Raw genomic sequence first — 21,240 nt, forward strand, 5'->3', positions numbered from 1 at the left:
GAGTTCACTTTCATGGGGAACAGACCTTACAGTCTCATTGTGTGTACATTTTCACTTGTTAGTTGCACCATTACGTCATGACTATAAATTCCACATTCTTGAATCAAATAATACTAATGAAGTGTTGCTGCAACATTTTGATTTACATGAAGAGAAATTTTTATTTGAAGTACTTTCTGAGAGGTCACAGACGACACAGTATTTGGTATGTTTGACATCTACACGATTATACTACGACGCTACTTATGAGTGACATATTTTTATCATATCTTTTGCTCTGTATCTGTTTTATGTCTGCAAAGTATTTCTGCGGACTTCTAAAAAGTAAAACATGTTTTAGTAATCACTTTTATGGCATGTCTACAGTAACACAGTTATTTTCGTAACACAACAATACGTTACAGTACAGTACATTCAAGGTGACGGCAATGAACGTAGTAACTACGACATGTATACGCATAACACTTTACTTTATGGAGAAGTATGCTTAAGGACGACGATAACTACGACACTTGGCACATTTTTGCCGCTAAGCTACGACAGAAATTCAGCAAGAACTATAGTTTAGTGCTATATGACACGCATTTCAATTGTTACTCTTTATACTTGGAACAGTTTTAGGAAATATTTTAGATTATGATTATGATACAGAGAAGGTTTTCGGTGATTCATTTCATTCCGAAATTTTAATCTGTAGCATCTGAAGGTATAATTACATCTTCCCTAATGAGGGTATGCCTAGTTTGTGTACCATGCATGTGGCAAGCACAAGGAGCGCTAGCTAATATGGTATTTGCTTATACAGTTTCACACGTCGGTACCACATTTCTCTATTGCAGAATTACACAGCTATCTGGTCATTTAGCAGTGGGAAATGGAAATTTTTTTACTACATGGCTGACACATGTCTAGCAAACTACGCAGTTGGATTACTTCACACTTATGAAATTGTATTTTGTCTGCATTTTGTGAACTGCTCACATATATTTTTGGAACAATTGTGATACTGCAATCGCCTTGAGAGATGTATTTTGTATGTGATCATGATTTTTGAAGTATGTTTGAGGTAGATGACACTATTGAAACCAGCAAGAGAGCAATTTTTAGAGATTTTGAAGTTATTAGAGGAAGCTCTGACGATTTTGAAATTTGATTAATATGTTAGGACGATTTTTTTTTTACGACGACGATGTATATTTTGAAATCGACATATGATTATGATCACTATGAAAAGTGAGTATATATGTGACTGTTAGTACCACAATGCTGACAGAAATTTTTGGACACTATTATTTATAAGCTTCTGTTTCTATACACTTCCAACACAAATTTTCAAACTGTGAATTTTTTTTATTTGTGTGAAACTGTCATTGTAGCTGCAGCTATTATCGTAAATATTTTCGTAGACAGTCTATGTGACCTTGAGGTAATGCTCTGTTGTGCTGGGCTGTGAGCTAGCATCTTTGAAATATACCCATTGTTGTATTGCCTTTCAACTTTACTGGTGTCTCTTCACCGACTTTGAAGCTCGCTGCATTCCTGCAAGTGCTCGCAAAGCTCTAGAAAAGAGTGGCCGTTGACCTCGGTACTAACATTTCTATGCAGAACGCACTATAAACACGACCCACTATGACTTGTAAACATATTATTACACTTTGGAGTTTGTACTTTGTGCTACTTACTGAAATGTTTATGAAGTGATGAAAAATATTCTTGGCTCTACATACCCGATTATGACAAGAATTGCGAGAATTTTTACTGACTTACGAAATGCCATGTGGCTAGTGAATGATGTTTTTATACTTTGCTTTTTACTTATTTGCTTACTTCAAACGGCTCTAAGCACTATGGGAATTAACGTCTGAGGTCATCAGTCCCCTACATTTAGAACTACTTAAACCTAACTAACCTAAGACATCACACACATCCATGCCTGAGGCAGGATTCGAACCTGTGTCTGTAGCAACAGCGCAGTGCCAGACTGAAACGCCTAGAACCGCTCGGCCACTGCGACCGGCTTATTTGCTCATTTTATTTAATATGTAGTGTCTAGTTGCCCTGCAGTATTGGTTTTACAAAATAAAAAAAAATTTAATACATATGCTATTGTAAATTATTTCTGTTTACAGATCTATTAAATAATAATTTTATGATCCACATTGTTAAAAAAAGAGCACTAGCAAAGGAAAGATGCAAAGTATATTAAAAAAGGCAAAGTGACTAGTACCAGGAATAGCATACATAATCTTCTTTCCAAGGACTTGATTATTTTTTTTATAGAATAAGTTGTTGTGGTGCACCACTCTAGTGTTAAGATGTGACGTAGACATTAGGATGTGAATAGGCATTTCCCTTATCTGCGTTGCTTACTTTACTGTAATATTTTTTCCTCCTTATGCTTTGTCATGCTTAGGTGCAAGTTATTGCATTTGCTGCTACTATTTGTCTGGCATTGTCCTACTAAATTTTACATTGTATTACACTGATAACCCAGTTTTACCACTGATTTGTTTTTCTTGTATGCTGCATATTGCCTTATATTAGTTATATTGTTGCATTATTTTTGCTAATTTAAGTATACTGCTGCTTGCTTTGCCAGTTTGCATTTTATGTTGTTGTTGTTGGTGTCAACTGTCATGGACTGGGCGGCTGATCCCGGCGGAGGTTCGAGTCCTCCCTCGTGCATGGGTGTGTGTGTGTTTGTCCTAGTTAGGTTAAGTAGTGTGTAAGCTTAGGGACTGATGACCTTAGCAGTGTAGTCCCATAAGATTTCACACACATTTGAATATTTTTCTGTGAACTGTTTTGTGCTGCTGCATTGCCTCATTCTCTAGTTTATGTATCTGAGCTCAATAGATTTAATTTAGTTTAAGAGGAGGTATGCCGTATAAGAAAATGAGCTGTGGTGAGTTGGGAAGAAATGCATTGAGAAGCTATAAGGAAAAGGTTTGGCCAAAGAGTATTGTATAATGAGGAACAATTATTTTGTTAAGTATGATTTTCTTGGAAGCAAGTGATGAGGTAAGAAATATATTAAAGTATAAATAGAGACAGACAGGATTTTTTTGGGAACAAATGTTAAACTTAGCGAGTTTTCCAAGAATAAAGTGAAGTTTTGGTTGGAAATGGTGTAACCACAAGTACTGCAGTATCAGATGTTACACTGAAACAGACCCTGTCCTTTCATTTTCTTTTATGCCGCTAGGTGTTTATGCGTACCCTTGTGTGTTTGTGTTTTTACTGTCTGTGTGTTTACCTGACAAGATAAATTTGCAAAATTTTTTTCTAATACTAAGCTGCGTTCACGATGATGACGAATACTGTCATCCTCAAATCTAACCTGTTTTTTTCTTTGAAAAGACGTTCACACATTATTTATTCTGTTCTGTTTTCTTTAATGCTCATGTGTCAAGTTAATATTTCTTAAGGCATTCTCATTTTTCATTTAGTTACTTACGTCATAATTCTTGTGATACTCATGTATGTTTTTATTTCTATTCTTCTTGTGAAGCCTGTATTACTACAAATGTTATCTGTATTATCATGTCCTTTGCTTTACTGATGTTTTCTTTACATTTGTGACTGAATTTGTTTGCTGTAAAACTGAAATTGTGTACACATCTGTTCTCCAAGTTAAGTAAATAGTGAGGATACATTTTACTGACCACATTTGTGTGTTGGTCATAGTATATGGATAAGTCAGAGGATATATGACTGAGCTAGTACTTGCATGAGTGCTGATAATTCAGCAAGGGACTGGTTAACACCATTGCTGGATATAAAGATACTGCAAAGCACTTAGTGAGCCACAAGTGCTGGTTTGTGGACTTGCTATACTGTCATCAAAACTATTGAATTGTGATTGTGCACCCGCACCATTGCAACGGATGGCTGCTGATCATCTGTACAAGGAGTACAGTGGGTCTGCACCTTTGGTGACCCATTACTACCTCAATCTCTACAAGGAATACTGTGGGTCTGCTCTCTGGTGACCTACCAATTCTACCAATATTCTTCAAGACTTCTACAGACTCTGCTGTGGGTGTGCTCCGTTGTCGCCCATTACCAATCCTCATGTTTTCATGTCAAGAGTCATTACTGTGTCTCTGTTGGGAGGACAACACTGTTTCCTCAAGAGTGCATGGATGTCCACTACTTACGTGTGCAATTCCTTTTATTGCTTAGACTCTATGCATAATACTGTCATATACTACTCTTTGGATGAATGATTAAGACCGCCTTTATGGAGAGTGAGGAAAATTTTTGCTTTATTGACCAACAGTAAATTACTAATTGTGTGCATCTGATCTGTTTGATATTGTTAATATAAAATTTAAGAAAATAGTCTTAGCCACTGCCCAGAAAACTTTGTATAATTTTTAGAGAGGAGCAGGTGGGGGGGGGGGGCTTTGTGAGTAGCCAATTTATAAATTTTGTTGTTGGCAGAGCGATAGACTTCATTAATAACTCTGACAGAACTGTGCATTCTCTGTAAGAGTCTCTCTGTGGCTGGTCAAACTCGCAGTTGGGAGTGTATAATCAGCAATGATGGAGGTTGGAAGCTAATAATTAGCAGTGATGGAGGTTAGAAGTTTAAAGTGATAGCGTGAGCAGTAGGTATGGACGTCTGTTCATCATTGAAATGTAAGATTGTTGATGATTACATAATTTTTTGGAACTGGATGTCATGGACGATTATACAATTTTTTGAACTGGATGTTACATTATTAAGGTAACATTAGCTAGCCACATGCCTATTAGTAGGTAGAGCCTACCGTAGTCAGAATCTTTTATTTAGCTGGCTGTATTGATGCTCGCTGTATCGCTGTAGTTCGTGTAATGAAGATTTTTTGTGAGTTAAGTGTTTTATGAAATATGTCGGTTATTGTTAGGGCTTCTGCTGATGCAGGGATATCCATTTGTGTTAATTTTTTGAGCAGTCAGATTGCGTTTGAGTTGTATTTGTCAGGTATATTTCTGTAGGTCACATATTAAATAATAAACACAAGTACATTCACTCAGCAGTTTAAGCACATTCGCTTGATACAATTTCACTGAGCAGTTTCAGAATTAAATTTAGAAGTTTCACCTTCTCAGTTATTTCTGTACAAGTAAGTAAAAACTTAATGGATAATTCTCAATATGACAGCTGTCTGAGATAACTGAAGCCACACTGATAGCAGCAGCACAAGTGCATGAGGGCAGTAGCGACTGAGTGGTGGTGGTGGTGAGGAGGCTGGAGAGAGGATCAGGAGGGATGTTTGGGTTGGGGTGGCAGACCGTGCACTGTTGCTGTGGAGTGGGCACGGACGACGTGGGGAGAGGGGTGGGCAGCTATGTGCCGTCACGATGTAAGGCGTAGGGTTGGGGAGAGGTGGGAATGAGTACAGTAGCGGTAAAGGAGAGAAGTAAGAATACTGGGTACGATATTGAAATGAGGGCTATGTAATGCTGGAATGGGAACAGGGAAGGGGCTAGATTGGTGACAATGGCCAACGATGCCTGAGGCCAGAAGTGCTACGAGAAAGTAGGATATACAGCATGGAATGTTCCCAGTTGTGTAATTCAGAAACGCTGGTGTTTTGAAAGGATCCATTGGCACGAGCTATGAAGCAGTCATTGAAATGAAGGACGTATGTTTGGCAGCGTGCTCATCAAAAGGGTGGTCCACTTGTTTTGTGGTCTCAGTTTCTTGGAGGCCATTCATGCGGAATGCATGACCCAAGAGCTTTTTGGTTATCATACTGACAGAGAATGCAGCACAGTGGTTGCAGCTAAGCCTGTAGTTCACATGACTGGTTTCACAGACAGCAATACCTTTAATAAATAATGTCTGTGACCAGACTGGAGTAGCGGTCGAGGGAGGATGCATGGGGCAGGTATTGCATCAAGGTATATTGCGGGGGTATGAGCCATGAGATAAGGGGTCGGGAGCAGGGGTTGGCTAGCGACGGGCGAGTGTGTTATGTACGTTCGGTGGACAGCGGAATACCACTATGGAAGGGGTGGGAAGAAGAGTGGGTAGGCCATTTCTCATTTAAGGGCACAACGAGAGGTAGTCAAAACCCTGGGGGATAACGTAATTCAGTTGCTCAGTTCTGTGTCGTAATGAGTGACGAAGGGAATGCTCCTCCGTGGCGGGACAGTGAAGCTTTGGGAGATGGTGGGAGACAGGGAAGATAAGGCATGAGAGATATGGTCGTGTACAAGGGTGGGAAAATAATTATGGCCTTTGAAGTCTTCAGTGAGACCTCGGTGTATTTCGAGAGGGACTGCTAATCACTCTAAATGAAACGACCATGGGTGCCTAACCTGCGTGGAAGGGAGTTCTTGGTATGGAATGGGTGGCAGCTGTCGAAGTGGAGATATTGCTGGTAGTTAATATTGATGGAGGTACTGATGAAGCCATCACTGAGGTGTAGATCAACATCTAGGAAGGTGGCTTGCTAGGTTGAGTAGGAAGGACCAAGTCAAGCAAATGAGGCAGAAGTTTTTCAGTTCTAGCGTTTATCACCCTCGATTCAGATCGCAAAGGTGTCATCAAGGAATCTGGACCAGGTATCGGATTTAGGATTTTGGGTGTTTATGAAGGAGGTTCTAAGATAATCATTTATCTGGGAAGATAGTTTGCCCATATAATGAAATTTCATGTGATGTTTGTGGAGTGTATTTTTGCTTACCTTCGCCAGACAGAATACTGTGCTATTTTTCAGGAAACTGCATGAGATGTTTTTTTCTGCAGGTACGTATTTTGTGAAGTACATTATGAATTTTAGGGATATAGGTAGCTGCTAATTGTAATTTGGGTAAGCGCTTGTGTAAAAGTTATGAATTGAGGAAGCTATATCTGATGGACAGTAACTTAACTAAGAACGATTCTGAATAGTGCCTGTCATGCTATTTATAAAGTATCTTGATGAGAGATAATTTCAGAGTTGTGCATGCAAATGATGAATTTATGGAGCTATCTTTTATGGAAAGAATACGAACTGCAGTTCTGATACCAATCATACCTGCTATGTACATTGCAAACACTAGATAACAATGAACTTTTGCCTGTATGAAATATCAGCAACTACAGATAACACAATTGTTTTCAAATATTAGGACATGAGAGTGATTATGTGGTTATATTTGTTGAGTAATTAGCATGAATGGCTTTACAAAGATTTGTTTCCTCTTTTGCTGAATTACGTGATGCACGTGTGAGATGTATTTTATAGCTTTGTGAAGCTGTGGAATGAAATCTGTCTCAGCAAATTGATTATTGTTTGCCCTTATAGTACTTTTCTAGTCTGTAACGTGACCACAATTGAATTTTAACTTATTGCAAATGTAATGAAAAACACAGAACTGTACTTATTTGTATAAACTAAACAGGATTTTCAGATCAAAGTGTAAAGTACACAGTACTTTTATTAGCTGGATATGTTTCCGATGCATTAAAGGTCAAGTTGTTGTCAGTTTATCATACACATATTTAAATGTACGACGTGTTCAGTGAGTACGTTGAGGATATCTTTCAGCGTATAAGTCTGCAGCTCTCACCGAATTTTGTTGGCATTCTCCGAAAATGAGAAGAACTTCGACTTGTTCTTCGAAGGAATACGTCATTCACATTCGCCTGATTCGAAGATGCTAGTCTTACCGGTCCTATTAGTGTTGTATTGCGAAACCATCCAATGGTGTTTACATGTCAATGGCACATTAGATGGATACGCCGAATTCGGCGAATATTTATTATTAGCACTATATACGAGCGAGAATTGTCAGAGCATGTGCTTCGATAAGTGGTGAACTGATATGAAATACCACTCAGTCCATGATAACAAGATTTCAGCACTACATTGTTACCAATGGTGATCACTTCGAACACCTTGAATAACGGACGTTAATGCCACCTTTGTGACCTTCGTTGACCTTCGTTGACCTAGAGTGGGCTTATTTTATTCGTCTCAATAGCCACTATCAGAAAATAAGTACCAAATTATAGCATACCATTTAAAAAAAAGAAAACAAAGTAAACCTTCATATCTCTGAAGCAACCCCACCTAGCAACAAAAAACCAATGCCATATTATGCCCACCGTTGTCCTACGCAACTTTTGTCGCAGAAACTTCTAAGTTCCTATCGTAATTTCGGAATTATTCTTGTTGACAATAGTTAGTGACTCACCCTCTGTAACTATCAGAGAGAATGGATTTCCAAGACCACAGTCTGAAATACAACTCTGTGATACTGGAAACGATGAGACTGAGTCAATATTTACGGTGTTGAAGATCAAGAATTCAAATGCGTATAATGTGGTATTTAGAGGAATAGTAAAGTACTGTGCTGCATATGGCAGTTACATTAGTATTCTTTTTTTCTTTAAGAATGCTCAGTTTCTTGAACCACCGGATAGCAAAAACAATTTATACAAATGAGAAATGGATAATATAGGTACCTTTAGACCTATTTCTATGCCATTAGTGTTCGAAAACGGTTTTGAAAAGGCTGAATAAGTAAGGGTAATTTATCATCACAGTTCACTCAGTTTACTATCAAAAGGACAGTCTAGCTTCAGAAGAGGCTTAACCACTGGAAACGATATATACCCTTTTATCAGTTAGACGTCGAACGAATTCGACAAAAAGTTGCGTAGAAAAGGCACGTTCTTTTTCAAAGCGTGGATTACAAAACGTTACCACAGAGTATAATGGAATAAGAGGAGTAGCTCACAACTGGTCCTTCTCATACATGAAGAACAAGCAGCAAAACATCACTCTCCAGTTTTATAAGAACATCAGTGAGGTGGCATCTGATTGGAGAACTGTTCAATGGACGGCTCGCCAAGTATCGATACTGAGACAGCTGCGGTTTGTTTTTCATATAAATGTTATGCCTTCTAATATGATATCTTCTAAATTAATACTGTTTGCTGATGACACTAACTCCTGTATCCAAACGTTATGATTTCTGATGAGACAGTTGCTTCTATAATAATTCTGTTTTCTGGTGATACAAGGTTGGCTGTGAATGCTATTGAGTACAACATAGGCAATGAATGACATAATGAAGTTCAAGATATACGTTGATGGCTTGTGGAAAATAAACTTTTGCTCAGTCTCGGCAGGAATCAGTTTCTACAGCTCAACTAAAACTGACATTTTCATTAAACAGAACGGACGTACGACTAGTAATTCCGAACAGTTCAGTTTCCTAGATGCATAGTAAACTGTCATGGAAGCCAATGAACAGGACTTTGTTCAAGGACTGATTGCTTGTATATTTACCGTTGGAGCATTTTCTGCGGTAAGTGGTCGTGCAACACGAAATTTAGTCTACTTTGCATATTATCATTTGCTTATTTCATATTGCGTTATAGTACCTGGTAAATGTTCCTATTCACAAAAGGAATTTTTGGCTCAAAAACACGCAGTTTCAGCAAAATGTGGCCTCAGTTCGTCAAACACTTGTCGACCTCTGTTCAGTAGTCTAGGAATTCTGATACTGGCCCCTCAAAATGCATTTTATTTTGTGTGGTTAGCTGTTGACTATAAAACCTTCTTCCCAAGATTTAGTAGCTTCCACTCAGTTAACGCAAGGCAGGAAACCAGTCTACATTCGGGTCGCACTTCCTTGATTCTTGTACAGACAGGCGAGCAGTATTCTGCAGCATCCCTCTTCAGTAGCTTACAACAGGAATTAATAAGTCTTAGGAGCAAATCTCGCACATTAAATGCTAAGGTGAAGAATTTCCTGCCGGCCGTGGTGGCCGTGCGGTTCTAGGCGCTTCAGTCCGGAACCCCACGACTGCTACGGTCGCAGGTTCTAATCCTTCCTCGGGCATGGATGCGTGTTGATGTTCTTAGGTTAGTTAAGTTTAAGTAGTTCTAAGTTCTAGGGGACTGATGACCTTTAGATGTTAAGTCCCATAGTGCTCAGAGCCATTTGAACCAATTTTGAAGAATTTCCTCAGGATCACTTATTCTGCTCTGTGGGAGAGTTTATAGATAAATTTATCTAATTCCTGTATTACATAATTGATTATGACAATATACTGGGCGTTCACCATTATGTGGGAATGGGTAGAAGATTTACAGTGGAGCAGAAAAATACAGATAAATACTCTTTTTTTTTTCTTAATGAGAGACACATTTTTGCATGTTTGCCTCGTTTGTATCCTTCATGTTTTCTAAATTTTAGCGTCCTTTAACATGTATTAATAATTTTTAAATGTTGTTTGTTTTGAGGTTTTCACGTTATCCCCTTAGTTGCCATGGTACTAGTAATTACGCAAATCCGTTTAGTATTGAGAACACAATCAGTAGTCGAAACTTGCTCTGTTGTTATTATTGGATAGTTTTTAGTGTATACTGAATATTATTCCTACTCTAACGGACTATTTCCGAGAGACGCACAACCGAATAAGCCTGTGTTAGCGACCTCAGCTGGAGAGAAACTTGTTGAGCCTGATTTCCAGTCATTGGCGTGACGCCTGCTCGGCCACATTCTTATCGGACTGGTGTGTACTGTATATTTCTAACTAAAATTCATTCTGATATGTACATGACGGGCAGGCACCTGATCTATGGAATGGCAGTGAGTCTGAAGCCAGGCAGCTGTATGCTGAAACATTTCCTAGTAGATATTTTACCGGACAACACTGGAAAACTGAAAAGCCAGAAACGAAACAATCATGAAAGAAGAGAAAAAGTGCCTCTAAATAATAAAATACAGATAATTGACTATATGTATATCTGCTTCTTTTTACGTACTCTGCCTATTCCACAGAGATTTCCCAGACATTAGTCAACATCCAGCACACACGCAACTTCTGATCTGAATTGGGTTTATCTGCAATATATTTTATTTATATTAATCACAGGTGCAGAGGCGTTACCTGTACATGGAGATATGCCCCTATGTTTGGTCCTACGGAACCAGACGTAATAAAAATATGTAAAATGACTTCATCCGGTTACTGAAGTATCTGTTTGATCTGAGACTGACAAATACGTTACCGTAATCTATAATTTACTATCATCTAACTTTTATTTTATATACAGATATAACTTACGTTAATATAAAATTCTTTCGTCATTAATTTCTGAGGCATACATAACACAGCGAAAATCATTAATAACTTAATACCCACAAAGTGATGAACTTAAAATATTTGTCCGTTGCTGGTATATTGCATTATAAAGGTAAAATGAATAAGACGGCTATAATCTCATAGACTGATTGCTTACATGTCGCCTATGTATCCGAATAGCAGGCTCAGAGCCACTCCGATGTTTTGTGCGTAGAACAAGACGTCATTGGCGGACTGCTCGTTGTCGCAGACCCAGTTCATCTGGGAGGGGACGGTCAGAGAGAACCACGTGTCGTCGTAATCCCAGCCGTGCTGACACTTGACGGGTTCTGAACTGTTCCAGTTGACGCCATTGATACCATCGCTCTGGTTGTACATCAGGCACTTGCTGAACGAATTGCCTGCCCTGTGTGACGTCAGATATTTTTGAATCAAGTAGTGTAGAAGGCTCTAAAATAACAACACTGCAATCAAAGCGAAAACAGTTAAAATGAAATCTTAGCGAATGATAACTGAAGCATAAAATTTCTAAACAAATATTTCCTATGAATCAGGCAATTTCCTAGTACCAACTGTGGGCTAACAGAATCCACTTACATATGAATCTATGAATTCGTACAAACTGTTACACAAAACCAACCATAAAAAACGCGAAACTATCATCAGCTCGTACATCATTTTGGATTGTATGTGATTTACTAGGCATCGTTCTACTGGAGTCGGTATGCCGTTGCCTTCATCAGACTGTGGAGATGACTTAACATAGCCAGCTGTAGAGGACCGACAGTTCAACGTGGGTAATGAACCACGATGATACTTTTTTTTTCGTTAGTGTACATTGTCAGAGTTGAATGACGTGATTGAGCGAAGTTATTCTAGGAGTGATAGGGGCTTTGTGAATTCGAGCATGTGTTTACTGCGGAATGTTATTTAGGTTGATGTGCAATGTCACGTGAACTGTAAGTAACATGTTTTCCTTGAGGAGAAAAATTTAAAAATTTGGTTCTCAAAGGAGAGCCTACTCGCCTCGCTGCGCTGTTAAGTTGCTTAATAAAGAAGTGACAGGTCCCCAAATGTAATATACTGCGAATTGTGTATATGCTAAATGTACAGAGAACCAAGTGTTTGAGGGAATAGTGAGGAACACTAACGATTATTCAAAATTTAATCATACTTACGGTTAGCACAGTATTACTAACATACACATGTATGCAGCTGTTGTGTAAGGTTGACTGACCCCACATTAGATACGAGCATCAGAGCCCTGTCGGAAGAAAAATGTGAATGAAGATGTTAATGAAATTATCACCGAAGAGCCAGCGAGTGGAACGGAGGACGATGATTCTCACAATTAATTAATCGATGAACTTGTATCACTGATGACGCACGTGAAGAGGCGCGTCAGAAGAAGCTTACGAAAGTGGAAGGGCATGAAGAAATTGCAGCAAGCGTTCATGAAAGCGAATAAAATGTCAGGGAGATTAGAACATGCTGTTTTGAGAATGCCATATGTAATCACCATACTGTAAAAATCCTTCGAAGATGGTGGCAATAAGAAAACCTCTACTTCTCTACGACAGTCTTCAACCTCTTCACTGCAAATTACAAAACAACAACACTACCGCATTCAAAACGGACAATTCAAAACGAGTGAAAGCTGAGAAACGAAATGCAAACATCTGTACCGAATATCAGAAAACATAAAAAGGAGAGTATTATGAACTCATACGGATTTATTTTTTTTTTGTATGCCAGAAAACTTCAGTGACATGCTACAAGCGGCTGCGGAGCAAATGATTGCTTCCTTTGTAACTGGAAATTTAGTCCCTGCTTAAAAAATCAATTCACATATAAAGATCGATAGACTTTTTACGATCGTATCTTGGTTATCACCACCTCGTCCAAATGATAAGTCTTAGGGAAAGTTCTTAAATGATCATAATTTCGATGCTGCATTCCTGCAGGAAGTAGTAATTAGTAGAAGCAACATAATTATGACATTAAACTTTTCGTTGGTGACTGTCTATGGCTATTAATTAAAAAGAGAAGCATATTTGTGCCATCAGCTGCACAACTGTACATCTATCCTCTACCTGCAGTTATTACAAGTATCTTCACACAAGAGAGACAGTGTGTATCAATGGGTTAAAAATACATTTTTGTCAAATATCACCCAATCTAGAGTAGAATTTACGAACTGTCGTAAGGGTCTGTCTGAACACACTCGATATAAGAGTTCTGTACCGTAGGACAACTAGAGTAATTGAACAGTCATGTCTATTTTTCATTTTGAACCACTGATGAACAGTTTTTCTCCAGTGAAGATGGTTGTAACAATGAAACCGTTAGAGAAAAATCATACAATTGTACAGTTGATGGCATAAGTATCCTTTTTTTCAAAATTAGAGTAATAATGAATAGCAGTAGTAGTTATTGTGAGACGTTGGTGTGGGTAACTCAAATTTCAGCATAGCCCGCTGAAGCCATTCGGGAATGGCAGTGGGCCGTCGCTTTGAATCCCACATCTCATAACAGGTATTCATCAAACATTCATATGGAAGAACAAGTTGATGAAATCAAAGTATGAAATACGATGGTTCACTGAAAAGTAATGTCTCCACCTTCGTAACTCTTCAACAGTTGGCAGCATTGGTATGTGGCAGGTACTGGCATCTTACGTAGCGTCTTCTCTACAGCTCCAGTTGTCGTGAACAGCTGTGTTCTTACAAAGTGGTACCCAGCGCAGACGGTCGGTCAATGCGATTTAAGCGACGTGCAGTCATTGAATTCTTGACAGCTGAGGGTGTCACCGCAAAGGAGATTCATCAGAGAATGAAAGCAGTTTATGGTGATTGTGTTGATGTGAGTCCTGTGCGTCGTTGGGCGAGTAAGTTTAAAGATGTTGAGGCAACAACCTGCATGACAAATAAAGAGTTGGACGTCCTGTGACGGCAACCACTGAGTTTGACAAGCAAAATGTTGGCAGGTTGATTCAGGACGATCGTCGTATCACTCAGAGAGAAACTGGAAGCACAATCGGCATTTCACAAGAACGTGTGGGTCACACTACTGCATGACAATACCAAACCACACACTTCACGTGCCACCACAGCAGAACTTCATAGACTCATTCTCACCACTGTACGGCATCATCCAAACAGTCCAGATCTAGAACTGTCTGACTTCCATCTCTTCCCGATATTGAAAGACGATCTGTGATAACATGACTATGCTTCTGATGAAGACTGTGAGACTGTGGTTGCGGAAACAGAGTGTCGACTTCTTCCGTGACGACTTCAAAAAACTTGTTCATCGTTGGCAGAAATGTATTCAGTTAGCAGGTGATTACGTGGAAAAGTCAATATTGGTAATTAAAGATCACATTCTAAGGATTATTTCTTTGTTTGATTTATGAAACTGTTCCCACCCATACCCAGTTAACGAAGATGGAGGCATTACTTTTCATTCAACCCTCGTAAATAAATAACTACATGTGGAAGAAATAAGCATAATCCTGTAGGATAGTAATGCGATGCATTATTAATAGGGTAGAAACATCGTCTGCGATGGTTACATTGAAGCCTATACAATGAAATTGGGTGACTTCAGTATTCCTTTATTAGACCGCTACACGTGTAACATGATCAGCTGACTTCTGCCTTAGTCTGTCTTAGTGTGGAACATTAATTTCTATTAGTACAAATTTATCTTATTCTCAATGGAAACAGCCGGACTGTGACATGCAACTAAGGAATATCCCAAGAGAAACTGATGCTCTTTCAATCTCATAGCAAATCAACAAGCGTAATTTGTAAAATTAGTAAACGGTAATAATGAATTGATTAAGGATTTACAAAAGAAAAGAGAGTGTAAGAGAAAGCATGTACATGTAAGTTGGGGGAACGGGGCGAAAGTGTTTCATAGGAGCAGCAATCCAATATTAGTGCAAGACAAGTGCAGACACAGAGCCTAAAGTCTACTAGCAAAGACGTTAAGCGGGAACCTTACTGAAATGTGTACACAGTTAAGTGCAGAGTTAACTGGGGAGTCTTATAACATACTGCCTACTGTTGAAGATAAATTTACTACTGTTGAGAGAGGGAAGAGTCAGTATAAGTTTTTTTTATGAGATAATCAATTTGCAAAATAATTTTCAGCATTTAAGGGAAGAATGTGAGTGGAATAAAACTTTCTCAGAAGCGCTAGAAGTGATAACTCGTCAGGAGGAGGTTACTTAAATCAATGCACCAGTTTCAAGTCATGCTACATTACTACTGGGCATACAAAAGAATTTCGAAGAGATTATGGTCAATATTGAGAAGGATGATTAGACATTAAGGAAGACGTTAAGAGAACTTTTGGGGTTAATGGTGGTGGTATTTACATTCTTGAGGAATTATGACATTTTGATGACAGTCATTTCCTATCTCTCAAGAAAGTTCAAGTATTTAGAAATTTAACTAACGGCATTCATCCTCAGACTTGACTAGAGCAATCTCAACTTCCCCCAATGAGGGCTTGTAATTTTAAGCTTGAATCTGTGTGGTTATTTTGATAGTGAAATGTATCGCAAATGTGTGCCTCACGTCATACATGCAAAATATCTTAAGAAATTCGACGTCTATTTATACCAGCGTAATTGTTTGAAGTAGAATAATGTGATTAAAAGTACAGTAGACTAATCACGAAAAATTTTAGCCAGACCAACTTTAGAAATCCTGGACACTTTTATGTGTGTATGGTGCTGAAGGATCTGTTCTGGTGCAATTCCTACGGTACTACTAAACTTATTGGCATTTGTGTTATGAAATATCGTTCATGTAGCTGCATGAAACCATTCTTGCTGAACGACTAAAGATAATCTCGAAGAGTTCCGAAGCTTATTACAGGAGTTTTGATATGACAGTTCACGTGGAAAGAGTGATCATCACCAGAATGGTAATCATTTTCCCTCCTTAATCCTGGGTCACAGAGATATGGAAACTATGAGTATGTGCTACCTGATGTGCGGAAGTGTCGACTTGGGAAAATACATGGAGTTACCAGAAATAAGAAAGAGACAGGAATGAGAGTCGTATTTTTAGGAAGGAGAGAAGTGATTGGAACGCTCAGAAAGAATGGCAAGTTAAACCTCCATTACTATTGCAGTACAGAGTGTGATATATGTGGTGTTTATAATGCTATGACGCACATTTTGAAGTGAGTCTCACCTCGGAATTGTAAAATTCTTCCACTCCTCCAGCGACAGGTTGGTACGTTCCCTGCCAGGAACATGGCACCAGTGATCGGGCGTCTGCATTGCTAGAAAGAAAATATTTACACTCAACATATTGAGACATGGGCCGACGCAGTTGAAAACAATATTGAGCCTTGTCTGAAATTTTCCTCTCGACCCGATGGAGTCCAGCACTTCCTCAAATGCTGGCGCGACTTTGGGGTTCCTTCTGTTCGAGGAAATTTCCCCGTTTTCCTGTAATCAAACAGCACGTCTATAGACTCACAATAATAATGTTTATTAGTTATATATTTGTCAGTTTTATAATGTGTAAATATACCTACTAACATGAAGAAAGATTCAAAGCTGATGACAAAAAAGTTTCAAGCTTTACCTCCATTGCCTCACCAAACACTGGAAAGAAGTGAGTTTGCACTCATCATTTTAAAAGACTCCGTTATTCCAGTTCAACCACTGAGGCTGACCTGTTATACGAATAAGAAATAAAATTATCCTCCTACTTACCAGTTACAAAGTCGTTATAGTAAATGGCCAACAACTGCTCGAATAGAACTAAGCTTCGCATTTTGTTTCACACGTCTGTCAGTATTGTGCAGATCGTTGTATAAAGCCATATAAATCTGACGTCAATATCAGTATCTGCAGTGATATATGTTTAAAATTTCAGAATGTATTGTAGTTAGCAACGTTCCTGTTCACCTTACATTTCTATCCGTTCAGGTGCCAACCTAATACGTGAAGTACGTAAGTAAATTCGGAATCGCATGTACGTGTCGAGAATTGCTACACACCCTTTCGATTTACTCCTCCCGTCGTAGAAACTGTAGTTTAGAATTACATAACGCCTGATTTCGAGTCAAAACTCAGACTCCAAGTAGTTTACTTTCAGTAATGGCCCTATTTGTGCCGTCACAATATTTATTATTTCTGCATTTAAATAACGATATATCGCGACCTATTTGCTTCCTATCCCGAGCAACTCTTAAGCATTTCCGAGGGGCTTGCTTTTCAGTGCTAAGGAACTGAAATAGGCGCGTGCGAATGTTCGTTCTGCTGCCAAACATGAATCCAGAACGGATAAAAGTTTTATTCTCCGGAATCTAGTAATGGATAGAACTCCAAACGACTGTGCTGTGATGCATAAAGCTCTTACAATACAGTGCGGGAAAGCGGATATTTTGCTCTGGATACAATGAAATATTCCTTAAGAAGAAGTTGAGCCTAGCACGTATAAGACGAAGTTAATGGAAAGTGTAGTGCTGTACAAGCCAACATTTCATTATACCAGGTCGACGAACTGCCTAATGGTAAAGGGCATATTTTTATCAGGCTTCCTACGTATGATGCTCATTAAATCCGACCTAGAATATATACACCCAAGTGAAAGGTAATGTGACAACAACAAAAAGAAACTGAAGTTTACACTCATTGAGGCAGAAATGCTGACATAAGACGCCACTGCAAATGTTACTTAACGGCACTGGTCTCGAGTTGTCGGCCATACCAACAGCTTAGTTAAGAAGACTTTGATTCGTAGACTGTGACGAGTCTTGACGAATACGTAACTTCTCTTGTTCGTATGTTAAAATCCGCTTCTTTTGTCAAAACATAGAAGACCTTAGAACTATTCATCTCCCTAATGTTCTAATGCAGTTGAAGTTGTGACAAAATTCTAAAACAGTGCATTATTAAGCTAAGAACTGAGTGCAAGTCAAGTCAATAATTTATGATGCAGTACATTCTCAGCTCAAAAATAAACTTGTAACTTCTTCACTTCTTCACGTATATTGTTACGAGACCCAGAGCAGTTCTCGTTTCAACAGCTACTGATGGTCTTCAATAATTACATTATTTACCTGAAAAAATCTGTAGTCTCTTGAACATCGTTGTAGATCAGGAAGTTTCGCTTATTAATCATATGGCAAAACACTCTCGTCTCGGCGCGCTATCATTTACCAGAATCTCGTTTCGATATCTCATATCATTAATGAGAGACGAGGAATTTATGAATATTTCATCCTAGTTTTTTCACTCACGCACGAATTCTTGACGGAGAGGTTTCACAAATTCCATTTTCTCGAGACTGAAAACAGGCAGCGATACCGTTCCAAGTTTAAAGACTACTTTAATATATTATCTACATTTAATTCCCAGCAACATGTAACCTAACACGCACGAAATACAAATCCAAAGCGACACATGTTTTTCACTGCAAACTGAGATGTTACCTACTATCAAAATATCACAGTAACTACGACCATTTACGAATCGATGGGCGCCGGCCACTGTGGCCGAGTGGTTCTAGGCGCTTCAGTCCGGAAGCGCGCTGCTGCTACGGTCGCCGGTTCGAATACGGCCTCGGGCATGGATGAGTGTTATGTCCTTAGGTTAGTTAGGTTTAAGTGGTTCTAAATCTAGGGGACTGATGACCTCAGATGTTAAGTCCTATAGTGCTTAGAGCCATTTGAACCATTTGTAACGATTGGTCGTTCATCGTGAAGGTAACGAATTCAGCTATACGATGTGCGAGGTAGAAAGTTTATAACCAACTCGTTTCTCTAACATCGCTTGAGAAAGATCGTGGGGCTTGCTGTTTACGCAGTCAAGCTAGTTAGCCAGATTCCGTGCCGAGTAGGCCTACCATTCTATTTTGGTCGTCTGCTAACGCATCCAGCACACGCTGGCAACTACGCTCCCCTGTAAAAGTCGTAACTTATTTTAAACGCACTGTAAACACTGTCATCGCAAAATTTACTGTTCATAAAATGGTTGTCACGAAAATGAAGCATCCGGCAGACGTGGTGGGATATCAACCTTGAACCATTAATTAGGGCGGTTCACAAACAACAACTCAGGTACACATGTTATACCAAAACGTTACCGTGGAAGTAGGGGCCAGGAAGTGCTGGTGAAATAACACACACGGCTGATCATACCCTTTTATTTTAAAAGACATTCTCAATAATAAATTTTAAAGTCAGGAATTTTTTAAGAAAACGATTTCAAAACAATTTCCAATAGCTGACAAATTTTCTTTGTGAAAAGAAGATTGCAAGGTATGACATTAACAACCTCCCAGTAATAAGATTTTAAGCTTGACATATATATAAAAGACAAAAGTTTAAAAAAAAACTCTTTAAAATAGCTGGCAAATTTTTTCTATGTAAAGGATATTGCAATGTATGACGTTAACAACTTCCCAATAATACGATTTTACACTTTTCACATATATATATGGAAGAGAGCAATTCCCTTAAAAAACACCTTTACGTAGCTAGTTTGTACTAAAGCTAAAATAGTTGTGTTGTGTCTAGAAAAGACAGCCTAGACACAATGAGAGGAAGCCGAAAGGCACGCGCTAAGTTAAAACAGGATGGCGGGAGGTCTGAAACAGGATACGTAATGAATGCTATAAAGAAAATTACGTAGCTTCTGGAATACTTAACTTGAATCCGTCCTTTTGGTACATCTGGAGATTGTGGCGATACAAGTGAGACTCTTTAGATACATGCAATGTTACTAATGGCGCCTTGCTAGGTCGTAGCCATTGACTTAGCTGAAGGCTATTCTAACTATCTGCTCGGCAAATGAGCGAGGCTTCGTCAGTGTGCATCGCTAGCTACGTCGTCCTTACAACTGGGGCGAGTGCTAGTCCGTATCTCGAGACCTGCCTTGTGGTGGCGCTCGGTCTGCGATCACACAGTGGCGACACGCGGGTCCGACATGTACTAATGGACCGCGGCCGATTTAAAACTACCACCTAGCAAGTGTGGTGTCTGGCGGTGACACCACAAGTTGTATCTCGACAGTTAAGTAACTTGTATTACACCTGTCAGTTGTTACAAGATAAATGTGAATAAGCCAGCACACAAAGCTTCACGTTATAGGCAGCTCGGTGAGGGAGTGACACGTGTAAAGGGGCCCAAGTCACAATACGCGGAATAGTTATTTGTGGTCTACAGGGCCACAGCAGATCAGCCCCAAAACTTCCAACACAAACCACCACCTCCGCGAGTTACCCAAAACCAGAAGATGCAGCAAGGGCGGTGCCTGCACAGGCTCCGAAGCACAGAGACACGCGACACCGACCATAAACCACCAAATCGAAGTGTGAATGAAACGGCCCGACTAAGAAGCAATTACAATCCCGCGGACAGGCAAACGAAAACTGTGGTGGGAAGACCCCAACAAAACCACTGGTGAAGAAACTCATACACTTTACTAGAACTTGAAAAACCCCTTTTACCTAAAACCAGTACTCAACTTCTCACACTCCACCACAGCGCCGGGAACACGTTGCACTTCCAAATGCTCGTCAGAGCCAACCGCTGCCAGTGGTTTCAACGGCCGATAAGAAGACATACGGTCTCACGCGCTGATCTCATGCACCACGGCTTCTAAGCTTCGCAAGCCACGTACATGCGGGTAAGGCAGACTTAGCCCCTGACAACCAAGTGGTCGGGCAAAGCACGTGACGAGCAGTTGACGACCCCCAACAACAGGGCCCCGCTCGCGCCACCACCTCTCTCGGTCACCGCCCAGTACGAGCTCCTCGATCGTCACGCGACCGTACACTTGCTCAACCCGTCCCGCCATAGGGCGGTAGCGATCCAAACAGCGCGCCAGACCGAAAGCGCCACCGCAAACACTAGACGCAAAGAGAAAGCACTCTGCCTGGCGCGCTTTTCGAAGAGCCGGACACAACTACGGCTCAAACGTAACATTGTTCACATACAAACCAGCGGCGCATACGTGAATGATTTGAGTTGAAACACTCTTTGGCGAGTAAAATGTCCACCAAAGGTGCATTGGTGTTGTTGGTGTTGTCACCAGACCTCTTGGTGGCGTTAATAGCGTCAGATGTTGAGTGATCTCTGTGAAGCACACGTATGTATCGCATACCTGTGAGAGACAACGTGTTTTG

At 39.7% G+C, this 21,240-nt stretch overlaps 1 protein-coding gene across 1 annotated transcript in view; it reads right to left on the minus strand.

Annotated features, from left to right (window-relative positions):
• The window catches only part of LOC126474789 (solute carrier family 22 member 7-like), a 111,741-nt gene extending 90,829 nt beyond the window's left edge, over window positions 1-20,912 (minus strand). The window contains exons 1-3 of the mRNA XM_050102264.1: window positions 20,736-20,912; window positions 16,291-16,550; window positions 11,238-11,486 (exon numbers count right to left, since the gene is read on the minus strand). Of these exons, the coding sequence (XP_049958221.1) occupies window positions 11,238-11,486; window positions 16,291-16,550; window positions 20,736-20,912 (686 nt within the window). The remainder of the gene's footprint in view (window positions 1-11,237; window positions 11,487-16,290; window positions 16,551-20,735) is intronic.
• Window positions 20,913-21,240: the final 328 nt, after the last annotated feature.

Source organism: Schistocerca serialis, chromosome 4, assembly GCF_023864345.2.
Source record: "Schistocerca serialis cubense isolate TAMUIC-IGC-003099 chromosome 4, iqSchSeri2.2, whole genome shotgun sequence".
NCBI lineage: Eukaryota > Metazoa > Arthropoda > Insecta > Orthoptera > Acrididae > Schistocerca > Schistocerca serialis.